General features: G+C 30.5%; 1 protein-coding gene across 1 annotated transcript in view; it reads left to right on the forward strand.

The window, feature by feature from the left end:
* The window catches only part of LOC139519827 (probable sodium/potassium/calcium exchanger CG1090), a 51438-nt gene that overhangs the window by 5176 nt on the left and 33654 nt on the right, over positions 1-12608 (forward strand). Inside the window, exon 2 of the mRNA XM_071312104.1 lies at positions 11623-11820. Coding sequence (XP_071168205.1) covers positions 11623-11820 — 198 coding nt within the window. The remainder of the gene's footprint in view (positions 1-11622; positions 11821-12608) is intronic.

The raw sequence follows: 12608 nt of genomic DNA on the forward strand, positions 1-12608 counted from the left end.
TATTATCACCAAATGCATGTACCGGTAAATCAAATAATCTATCAAACATAATTATATAAGTTTAGTATATCCTAATGACATCCTCCTTGAAACTGATGAAGTTTGTTGTTGTAGGTGACCACATCTCTCTATATTATATTCAGTATTGTTTTGTCACTAAGTGATCTATCAAGTGGTCATATGATTTTAATATGTAGCATGGGGCTACATGTGATTAAATGATCATTCTTAAGTGTCTACTGGGTTAGCCCTCATCACAAGTGAAATATTACTGTGTAATAATAGATTATTATTTTTGACTTGATGAATACCAGAGTATGAATTTACTGTCAAGAAGTAGTAATTTTGACTTGATACTTCAACCTTACAAATTTTACTTTAAACATATTTCATCAATACATTTCCTAAATGTGTTGTTTTGCTGAGATACAAATGTACAGTAGGTTCACTTAAACCAAGCTTGTGATTTTATGCTATTGTTTCAGAAAAAGGGAGAAGGTTTGGATCCATTAAAACGTTTAATCCCGCTGCAAATGTTTGCACCTGTCCTAAGTCAGGAATCTGATGTACAGTAGTTGTCGTTTGTTTATGTAATTTATACATGTTTCTCGTTTCTCGTTTTTTTATTTTATATATATTAGACCGTTGGTTTTCCCGTTTGAATGTTTTTACACTAGTAATTTTGGGCCCCTTTATAGCTTGTTGTTTTCGGTGTGAGCCAAGGCTCCGTGTTGTAGGCCGTACATTGACCTATAATGGTTTACTTTTTTAAAAATTGTTAGTTGGATGGAGAGTTGTCTCATTGGCACTCATACCACATCTTCCTATATCTATTTACACAATTGTTTATTAAATATTACTAGAAACTAAGCATAAATGTTTCACTTGTCTCATTTATCTAAATAGCTAAATAATTATTATATGACTACATCCTCTGTCTAGGTTGCCTAAATTAGGACAATATGGCTCATGAACTGATATTTCAATCTTTGAGCAGCAAGAGGCTTCTGTTCGTCCTAAATTTTGATGTTAAGATTACTGTGCAAAATTCTGATATTAGGGTCTTTAAAGGGACAACATTGTGATTTGTAGCTGCTTAGAAAATGTGATGCAAATGTTCAATCTGTGATATCACATTTGTAAAAAAATCCATGTACATTGTACCTAATCAAAACAAGACTTCATCAGCCAATTCAGGAGTTGATTTTTGGATCATTAGATACTTAGTTTTCGGTAGATTTATGAACAAACATGTCTATGGTAATCTTCCTTTAGTAAATATATATGGCTCTATCTTGTGTTAATTATTGATTGCATCACTGCTACTGAACAAAAAGAAGATAATTATTTTAAACTATACTTAGCAGAATCATTGTCTTTGTAATAAAACTCATCATCGCCACAAGTAGGTTTATTTTCTGCAACTGATTTTCATCTAGCTCTTTGATAACATTTTATCTTATATTAGGGCTTCAAATAGTGAATTAAATGACAAAATTACTCTCTTTTCAGGATATTTAAACAATAGACAAGTTTATAAATACACTCAGACACACATTGTGAGCAACAAGAGCAACAAAATAAAGTATACAAAATAATAAATTGGTCAATAAATAATACAAATAAAAAATAATGCAACCCTTTTATCGAAAAAAGAGGTTTTCAGTACATTTTATATTTGTGAAATAAGTTCAGGATAGTACTAGCGTAGAACAAAATTTTCAAGATAGATTATTAATAGAGTTCATGCACTTAGCATTGATTTTATATTGGCCAGGCTTTACAAATCAGGTTTGTCAGCATTAATCCTGTTCCGCTTTGGAATTGTCCGTTGTTTTGGTATCAGATGATTCTATGGGTAGAAATCACTGTTTTGGGTTGAATTAATGAATGGACTTTTATCAGATAAACTATCTGCTTCAAGATTTTGGGTGTTTCTGTTCTGTGTTACTTTGTTATCCATGTGTTTTTTTCTTCTAACCGCATTTGAGATTTGGTTTAAACCAGATAGTGTTTTTAGTAATGATCAAGTAAAAAATAAAACCTGGTTTTAAAATTAGAAATTTGATAAATGCTGTCATAAAATGTCATTACTGATTATGAAAAGAAAGTGATTGATATGTTGTTGTATGTTTGTACAAAGAATTAATCGATCAGAATCTTTAGACAAAACATCTGATGTAATCTGTGTACTTTAAGATTTCATTTATTTTATTTAATTTTCTGGATTGAATTGTAATAAATTAATCTTGAAAAATAACATCTATTATTATAAAATCAATACTAAAGAAAAAAGGTGTACTTTAGTGTTTATCATTCAAACATGTCTAAGATATGTGAGAAATAAATGTGATTTGCATAGGTGGACAAAACAGTACAAATATATATATATCTTACAGTTGCATAAAAGGGCCCATCCATACAGTGATACAGCTTTAAAAAACTTAAAGATTGGAGGATTATAGTTTTATTACCTCAGAAATTCCATTTTGTCTACAAAAGACTCATCTGACAATGATGCTCCAATAAATAAAAAGAAATTAAAGAACGAAGTTGAAAAGCATTGGAGCAAACATTCTGACAGTTTTTCCAAATACATGTAGCTTAGAGATCATTTTTGTGGACTTATATGATTTATAATATGAATATTGATAAAAGATCCCTATCTTTTGTTGACCATCATAGTTGTGTTGTTTTTTTCATTGACATATATACCCCATATCATTGTGTGGGTCATCAATATTAGAAAACATTTATCTTTGTTGTGTAACAATAAAAAAATGTCTTCCTTAAAAGAGAATTTCTATCAGAAGTTACATGTAGTTGCTATTACATGTACAATAAATAATTCTATGGATATAATGATCTTCTTTTTCTTTTTCCCAATAGTTCAAAATATAGGTTCTAAAATAATGGTTTTGACAAATACAGCATTTGCATAAAGTTTATGTCAACTGTTAAAAAAAAGAACATAGGGGTAAAATTCAAGTGTGGACTATTATTTAAAAAACGGTATAAATAGAGAAAATTGGACATTGGTCATATTTGTTAAGAATGATGAGCTCTGTCTATCGACTCTTTCCTTCAAAACTTTGCTGATTTCTTATAGGAGTTGCTGCCCTATAAAAATAGTTTATATGTAGACTTGTATAATAGTGAAAACAATGATAAAAGAAAGTTTGTTTACCGGTAGGCAAAAACTAAAGAAGAAGAGAGAAACTGTAAACAGAAATTTTTTATCAGCCATACAAGAACAAGAAAAAAGAGATTTTTGTTATGAATTATATTCTAGTCTTTTAAGGGGCACTAGCTGTCAAATTCATGGTCACCGAATTGACTCAAATTCTCATATTTGATTTATAACAATGTAAAACATTTATCCAAACTATCAAAAGTCTAAAATAAACAGTTTACAGAGCATGGGGTAGATAATATATAGGTTCGTTTCGTGGGTATTTTAGTCCAGACGCCATCTAATTAACTATCGATTTGACGTCAGATGACCATATAAGCAATGTAAACATAAATAAAGATATGAATAGATTAAACCAACACGTGCAAATGGATTTTTATAGGTCTGTTTGATTTTATTTTATAGATTAAAAATAGATGTTTCTCATTGTTTTAGCCGTATAAGAATGATTTCATGTGCATCGAATTAGTAATCAAATGATTGACCGTAGTTTCACTTTCATTGTTGACATTCTTTTTCTTTAAATAACCAGTACACGTACAATGCATGCGTTGTCAATCTCTAGCTAGGGGTTAAATTGAAGTTCACATGAATACGGATTTAAAGAGGTCGACTCATTCACTTGCAAGTGAATTACTAATTATCAATGTTTCTTAGCGTAATTTGACAAAATTGTTATTTCACTATTGCACTTTTATTATTGATTAAAAAGAAAAAAATCAGACTTTAGATTTTTTATATATATATCTCGTAGCTAGTGCCCCTTTACCGCTAGTGCCTGTACCAAGTCAGGAATATGACAGTTCTTGTCCATTCGTTTTTGATGCGTTTTGTTATTTGATTTTGCCATGTGATTATGGACTTTCCCAATTGATCTTCCTCTAAGTTCAGTATTTTTGTGATTTTACTTTTTAATGTTAAAGATGCACATTGACCTAGGTGAGCACTGAGTTTGCTATTATAAATTTTGTTTTCACAAGTTTTATTTTTTGTCCAGATATTTGTAGTTAGCTTCAAAGAAATCAATTTTTAAATTATTATCTTGTGTATTTTTTACATCTGTCATCATAGCAACAAATAAACAACTGAAGAAAAAATTATGTCAAATCGAACAAAAATATTTTTCAAACAATTACCTCTAAACACATGGTTTAAAATTCAATCTTAAACATCTTTGTTTAAAACACTTTTTTAATGTGTTATTTTTGAATTCTATTGCAAATAATTGGAAATAATGTTTTAAAACTTTATGTTCGTGCATGTCTTGAATGATTATTGAAGATAATATGCTCTATTTTGTTGAGCACAGTTCTGTTGCATCCTAGAATTAAGGTTAATTGGTGCTAGACATTGTCAGAAAACCCACTCATGTTTCTTTAGGATGACATTTTATGTTTAAATGTCATTTCTATTTGTTTGATATTTACCAGATAAATGTATACTTTAAATGTATTGATTTTGTAATATGTACATTTGTATTTAAGAGCTGTATTTAAGTATTTGACATCATAATGCTGTTATAGTATTCATTGTTTAGACTATAGTCTGAAATATCATATAATATAAGATGTTAGGTAAACGTAGATAAGGAAGCAACTCTGGCAATAAGTTGATGGTGCACCCAATGGTTTTCTTCATCACTTTCTGTATTATACAATTCGATTGGTGGCAAATTATGACATTATTAGTTAGATTTCTTAACAATTATAATATGTTTGTTTTTTTCAAACATCTGTGTACTTCACTGCACAGGTGTGGCTTGATCTGACAATATCTAATGCAGATTATTTCTCCAACTGGTGTTCAAGAGCCATCTTGATCTTGCAGTGTTAGCTTTTGCCTCACTGTTTTTGCAATAAAGGAACATCTTCTATAGACAAGTATTGAATCAATCTAAATATAGACATTTTGTTAATGAATTTGTCAGATAGAGAAAATAGACAATCTTAACAATTAAATTGCATATTCCAAATCATAAAGATGGGGACCGTATACTTTGCACAGGGATATAAACATTTTATAGGGTTTAAGTTCAGATACTCAATTTATCAGATACTTGCAAATACTCCTTCCTCTCTCTTTTAGTCAGTATTGTATATAGCTATTTTAAACTGTTAAAAAAAAATCTGGAAAATTAGGTGTTTATAACTGGGGACCAATTTCGTATCATATTGTACATGTAGTGTTCTTGTCCTGGTATGCATGTAATATTTGCCACTGGATATTAAACATCAATCCTTCGTCTTTATTTATCAAGTGTCAGTTATTGATTAACAAGTGTTTGTTTTAACTCCATAGAGTGTATGTTGATCTACAAACAAAAAATAAAACCCTGTTTAATTTTCCTATTTGAACAAATGATATGACTTTAAGAGCCAGTCTGCCATAAAACCATGCAAAATCTCAAATTTCGTCCAAATTGGTAGTTATAACTGGGCAACATTATATATATTTCCAAAATCTTTGGGTATTTAGGAGTTAAGATAAAAAAATGTTTTTTGTAAATTCACACTATTTTTCATTTAACAGCCTTATTTGCATATTTGTGAATTATTAAAAAAAAATGCAAAAAAAATCACCATATTTAGGTACTTTTTAAAGGTCTGGATAATTGATATATCTCTTAAATAAAGCATTATCTTGTTATATTTTGCAAAGAACATTATAAAAAAAAAGAAAAAATGCATTTTGACATTTTTTTTACCTTTTGGCAGGTTGCCAGAGAGGTTCGTGCAACAGATGTATTAGATAACTTGCATGTAGTACATGTACTCAGTAGGTGTTTTCTCTCAAGATCATATTTATTTTTTTCAACTTTTAGGATTTTTTTAAAGGTGCATATCAGTTCTAAGACAAGTAAAAAAATTTAGCCTGGCAAATATTGGGAAATTGGTAAAAAAATGCTCCCAAATATCTATAAAATGCACTTATTGAAATAGTTTTTGCCCCTTAATATTTTAACTAAAACTGATCAAAGTAGACTTATATTCCGGACAATAACTTTAGTTTAAGTGTATAGATCTTTATGATTTTTTTTCAGAAGGTTCAATACCACAAAAGGAAGGTTTGGATCGATTTTGGGGATGATGGTCCCAACCGTTTAGGAATTAAGGGCCCAGAAGGGGCCCAAAACAAGCATTTTATAGTTTAAGGATAATAACTTGTGTATAAGTATTTCAATTGCTCTGATATTGTATCACCATGTTTAAAACCACACGTAGAAAGTTTGGATTCATTTAAATGGGTCATGGGTTCAAAGTTAGGAATTAAGGGCCAAAAAGGGGCCAAAAAACAAGCATTTTTCTAGTTTCAAGACAATAACTTGTGTGTTATTGTATGGATCTCTCTCAAATTGTACCACAATGCTCCATATAACAAAGGGGAGGCTGGGATTTAGTCTTTGATAAATTGTCCAAAATATGTAGGAATAAGGGGTCAAAAAAGGGCCAAAAATAAGCATGTTTCTAGTTTCCAAAGAATAACTTGGGTTTAAGAATATGGATCTCTCTGTAATTGTACTACAAGGTTCTATACTTAAAAGGAAAGGATGGGATTGTGTTTAAGGGTTATTCCTTAAAGGGGGTTTCAATAAGGGGGGGGGGTGTAAACAATTTTTTAAGGGATTTCTTTTTTTTTCAAAATTTTTCAAATTTCAAATTTTGAAAATTTTCAAGAAGAAATCTTCAATTGCACAGTATTGTGCAATAGATTTGTTGATCTTTGACCACATTTATTTTGTAACAAAAACCTTTATTTTGTCAAAAATGCAATCACAATCCAAATTCAGACAGCATCAAGCTTGAACATTGTGACCAACTTTAATTTGCCCCAACTGTTCAGGGTCCAACCACTGCGGTTGTATAAAGCTGCGCCCTGCGGAGCACCTGATTTTCACATACTTTCAATTGATGACAGTCTTTTAAAAAGCTTGTTATATGAAACAGAGTTGTGAACATACTTGTACTTCAAAAAATCTTCCTCTTTGAAACTTTTGATTGGAATGCAACCAATTATAGGGGCAATCACTCATTGAGTGTCTAGATTCGAAACCTGTGTCTGTTAGAGCGTATGTAAAAAATGTGGCCATTTTTTTTCATCTACGAAAAAAGTTTATATATGCATATATAATTTGCCATATAAAAGTTTTTGATTTATATCTCAGATTAAATAAAGATAAAAGAAAGACATTTGAGGTGACCCTACTTCTTCAAAAATCGAAAGCTTTTCCAAAATTATCTTGAATGTTCCCTCTTTCCTGTTTGTTGATACTTTGAGATTTTGATTTTAAGTCCCCTAACGGCTAACGTCTAAGTGGACTTAGGTTTGCACTGCGTTTGTCTGTCTGTCAGTCTGTCTATCTGTCATTTCGGCAAATCAAGACTTTTTGTGCTTGTAGATTTTGATTTGATGTTTGGTTTATTGATTTATCATGACAAGTTACGGGTCGAATTCATTATTCACGCTTTAAGGTTTTCTCTTTGTTCAGTTGAAGCCCTTTCTCTAGAATTAAATTTTTGGTGAAATACTTATTCATTAGAAGATTTCTGTTCAAACGGAAATAACTCATTTTTTTAAAGACGAAATGACATTTTGAATGTTTTTCCTTTTCTTTGGTATTTAGTGATTCAGTTTTGTTCCAGACTGATATTTGTGTGCAGAGTTGGGGTCTTTGGACATAGGAAATTCACTTAGATAGTCAGAATTCAACAAGTTTTTTTTTTTGTTTTGCTTGAAGATTTTGTCTCGATATTTTTATGTAGTTTACACCATGACAAATTATAGATCAAGTTAAAATTTTGTTCCATTACAATGAATTTGTAACGAGTTGGGGACTATGTATTGTCATGTATTACTCACAGAATGCTTGTTTTTATCCAAAAAAATTCTGATGCTGCAAAATTGTTTAATATTTAGTTAAAATAGATATTGATGACTTTATTATGTTAAATTTTTTCAGATCTATCAAACTTCTACTTTTTTTTGCTAATACCTTCATCATGTTCATTCATGACTAAAAACTTGTATTTAGACCATTTTGCACGTTTTTCTTAACTGTAGACCACCATAATATTACATGTATATAAACAGTAAAATCTTACCATTTTAATGACAATATAAAAAAGAAGATATGGTATGATTGCCAATGAGACAACTGTCCACAATAGACCAAAATGACACAGACATTAACAACTAAAGGTCACCGTAGGGCCTTAAACAATGAGCAAAGCCCATACCGCATAGTCAGCTATAAAAGGCCCCGATAAGACAATGTAAAACAATTAAAATGAGAAAACTAAAGGCCTTATGTATATAAAAAATGAATGAAAAACAAATATGTTACACATAAACAAACGACTACCACTGAATTACAGGCTCCTGACTTGGGACAGGCACATACATAAATAATGTAGCGGGGGATCCCAACCCCCCTAACCTAGGACAGTGGTATAACAGTAAAACATAAGAACGAATTATAAAAATCAGTTGAAAAAGGCTTAACTCATCAGATGGACAAAAATACAAGTGGACGTGGCCGGGTAATGGTATGTCTGCTCAACAGTTTAACCATTTATCTGTGTATATTTGTGTTTATACAACCGCAAAAAATGAAAAATTTTGGTCGTATATTGGTATGACGTTGCCGTTGACATCGTCGTCGTCAAGCAAAGATATTTGGTTTTCGCACTATAACTTTAGTATAAGTAAATAGAAATCTATGAAATTTAAACACAAGGTTTATGACCATAAAAGAAAGGTTGGGATTGATTTTGGGAGTTTTGGTCCCAACAGTTTAGGAATTAGGGGCCAAAAAGGGTCCAAAATTAAACTGTTTGATTTCATCAAAAAATGAATTATTGGGGTTCTTTGATATGCCAAATCTAACAGTGAATTTAGATTCTTAATTTTTGGTCCTGTTTTCAAATTGGTTTGCATTAAGGGCCAAAGGATCCAAAATTAAACTTATTTTGATTTTAACAAAAATTTAATTTTCGTGGTTCTTTGATGATGCTGAATCTAAAAATGTACTAAGATTTTTTATTATGGGCCCAGTTTTCAAGTTGGTCCAAATCGGGGTCCAAAATTAAACTTTGTTTGATTTCAACAAAATTGAATAAATGGGGTTCTTCAATATGTTGAATCTAACCATGTATTTAGATTTTTAATATTTGGGCCCGGTTATCAAATTGGTCCACATTGAAGCTTAAGTCTAATGGGGTCTAAAATTGAACATTATTTGATTGCATCAAAAATTAAATTCTTGGGGTTCTATGATATGCTGAATCTAACCATGTATTTAGATTTTGGATATTGGACCATAATAGGTAAATGTCAAATTAATTTTTTTTTAAGTTTTTAAGTTTAAGTTCTTAGACCACACTCATTCTGTTGTGTCAACTATTTAATCACAATCCAAATTCAGAGCTATATCAAGCTTAAATGTTGTGTCCATACTTTGCCCCAACTATTCAAGGTTCGACCTCTGCGGTCGTATAAAGCTGCACCCTGCGGAGTTATTGGTTATTACATTTGGTTATGAAATAAATGTTATTGCAATTTGAAATATTTGTGTTTGTCTCAGCTGGTAGTAATAGGCTATCTGTATTTTACATGTCTTATTCCCAAGCCTCAAATTGCTAGAGATTACATTCTAGGAGGAAACTTAACATTACTGTTATGTCCACTGTTCTCCCAGAATTGACATAGGGATGACGAACTGGTTCATGTCAGCGTCACAAAATTTCAGTTCCAGTTTTATCAGGAACTACTAGGAGTAGTCTCTTTGTATTTGACATAAAGCTTTATCACAATATACAAAATGTAGCACTTTTCTAGGTAAGAGGCACAATTCTATGAAATTCACAAAACTATTAATCTTCCTCTATTCTGGAAATAGATAACATGGATGTACAAGGCTGCGCAGTTTGTACAATTTTGTCTACATTTTCATACTATTTTAGAAAAGAAAATACCCCGATTTCATCTGAAGGAGACGTGCTTAGAATATTTAGTACTTTTATGATAGTATTTTTGTCTAAATTGCAAGGGGTTGCATTCATGTTGAGTCTCTATCTTTTATATGTTAAACAGTTTTATGAATCATTATCAAATACAACATGTTTTAAAAATTTAAGACTGAACTCAATTGTGGCCACTTTGAATTTAGACAAAAAAACGTCTAAAAACTAGACTATTATAAAATGCTAAAATTGTGAAGAACTCATGATGATAATTACCTGATGAGTGTGCATAGTATTGTAAATAAAACAGCCCATTTTAAGTTACTAATTTATATAAAAGTAATTTACTTTTGAATAAGTTAAGATTTTAAACATATGGTCAAAATGCGCAGTTAAGGGGCAAAAAATGCAAAAAAGCGGTTTTCCTGGGTTTACTCCTTTAGTATATTTTATAATTTAAACTAAGTTAAACTTGGTTTACTCAATTAATATAACCAGTAAACATTAGTTCAGTCATTATTTTTCTTATATTTTGACTATTACATACTTTTAAAAAGTTTTTAATGAAACAGATCAAAAAATAAAAAAATCGGCAAAATGGCCATCACGCCTATCTTTAATTATTATTTTCTCGTAAGAAGGTATCATTTGCCGAGCACCATTTTCTTGCATTTTGTAGATAACTATATAAGCTTCATGAAATATTACATTTTATTGAAAATAAAACATGATCTTACAAGATTCAAGCCTTTAAAAATATACAAATTTTGCTGAATCTGCACTTTTTCAAAACCATGCAATTTCATCCTGTTAGTAGGGGTATTGAGAAATCTCACAACTTTTTGAATTATCATAATTTCCTTTCATTTTAAGTTGTTAGTTAAGATATTTGTTATCATTAAGCTGTATTTTTTCTATAAAACAAAAAATAATCAGGTCAAAATACCCTTAAATAGGCTTGAAATGGCCATTTGTCAGTACAGAAATAGACAATTATCGAATGTGCGGCATACACAAATAATGGCTGAATATTTTTTCAAAATATTTTGCACAAATAGTTATTACATATAAGGTATCTAAAATACAAAATATCAGTCTGATTGGAATATTTTGGATTTGGACCATTTTGCATGGTTTTATCACAGACTGGCTCTTAATTGAAATGAGAAGATAAACTTTTAGTGATATTTATAAATGTAGTACAAGATCCTTTCTAAATAAGGGAAATGTTATTTTAGGTATATATACATTCCCGTTTAAATGGTTTTACACTAGTAATTTTTTGGGCCCTTTATAGCTTGCTGTTTGGTGTGAGCCAAGGCTCTGTGTTGAAGGCCATACCTTGACCTATAATGGTTTACTTTTATAAATTGTTATTTAGATGGAGAGTTGTCTCATTGGCACTCATACCATTTCTTCTTATATATGCATGTGAAATCAATAGTTTAATTTAATGCTTGTATTTTACAGAACAATTGAGGCACCTGACATCACTCCCGAACTGTACACCAAGGGCCATAACTCAGTTTCCACATGGAATGTTTACACAAGAACAGCGAGTACATGGAGCAGTAGTGATTAACATCCTTATAGCAGTCTATATGTTTTTGGGTTTTGCAATCATCTGTGATGACTACTTTGTACCTTCTTTAGAAATCATGTGTGATGGTAGGTTTATTGCGTTTTTCAATCATTCATCTATTTTACATACACTGAAAGTTTTTTAAGGAACCCAATAGAATTAAGCCCTATTAATTTTGCCAGGTTGAATGTAGACATGCATCTCACAAAAGTAAGTGTGCTGAAGAATCATCTCAACAAGCAAGATTCTGTGATTCATTGAAAACATTTATGCATTGGTATTGCTAAGTTACCAAGTTTTAATCTATGCTTGATATAGTCCATTTTTTTATTCTATGTTTTTGTCTTTCCTCTACATAGTCATTAGGCTGTTTCCAGAGGTGAAATAGCTGTCGAAAATTTGTTAAGATTTGTGATAATGTCAAATTAAGGGAATCACTAATAGTAAGTCAAAAGGGTTTGGTATGCAGTTGTTATAGCATTGGCATATATATCTATACCTGTCAGAAGGATATTTGGCCATATGTCTTCAGTCATGGTTCATTGACTCAGGAACTTTTGCATGGTGTCTATGTTGTTTATTAGATCACCTCTTACGATAGGTCAAAGATATTTGATATGAAGCTGTTTATGCATTGTCATATTTTATCTCAAGGTAGATTAATGACCCTGCACCTTAATCATGGTTTCTTTGATTTTTAATATTTTGTATAGTTTACATGTTAAAATCTAATGCTGTTTTTATTTCAACATTTGCATATTTACTGTAAAAATTACATACAACCAAGACATATTTCTGTATCAAAAAACAGTTTATATTAAACTTATTAGTTATAGATATAAAATTGTTTAAATGTCATAAATCTGCATTTTAT

The sequence above is a fragment of the Mytilus edulis genome, chromosome 4 (genome assembly GCF_963676685.1).
Source record: "Mytilus edulis chromosome 4, xbMytEdul2.2, whole genome shotgun sequence".
NCBI classification, from domain to species: Eukaryota; Metazoa; Mollusca; class Bivalvia; order Mytilida; family Mytilidae; genus Mytilus; species Mytilus edulis.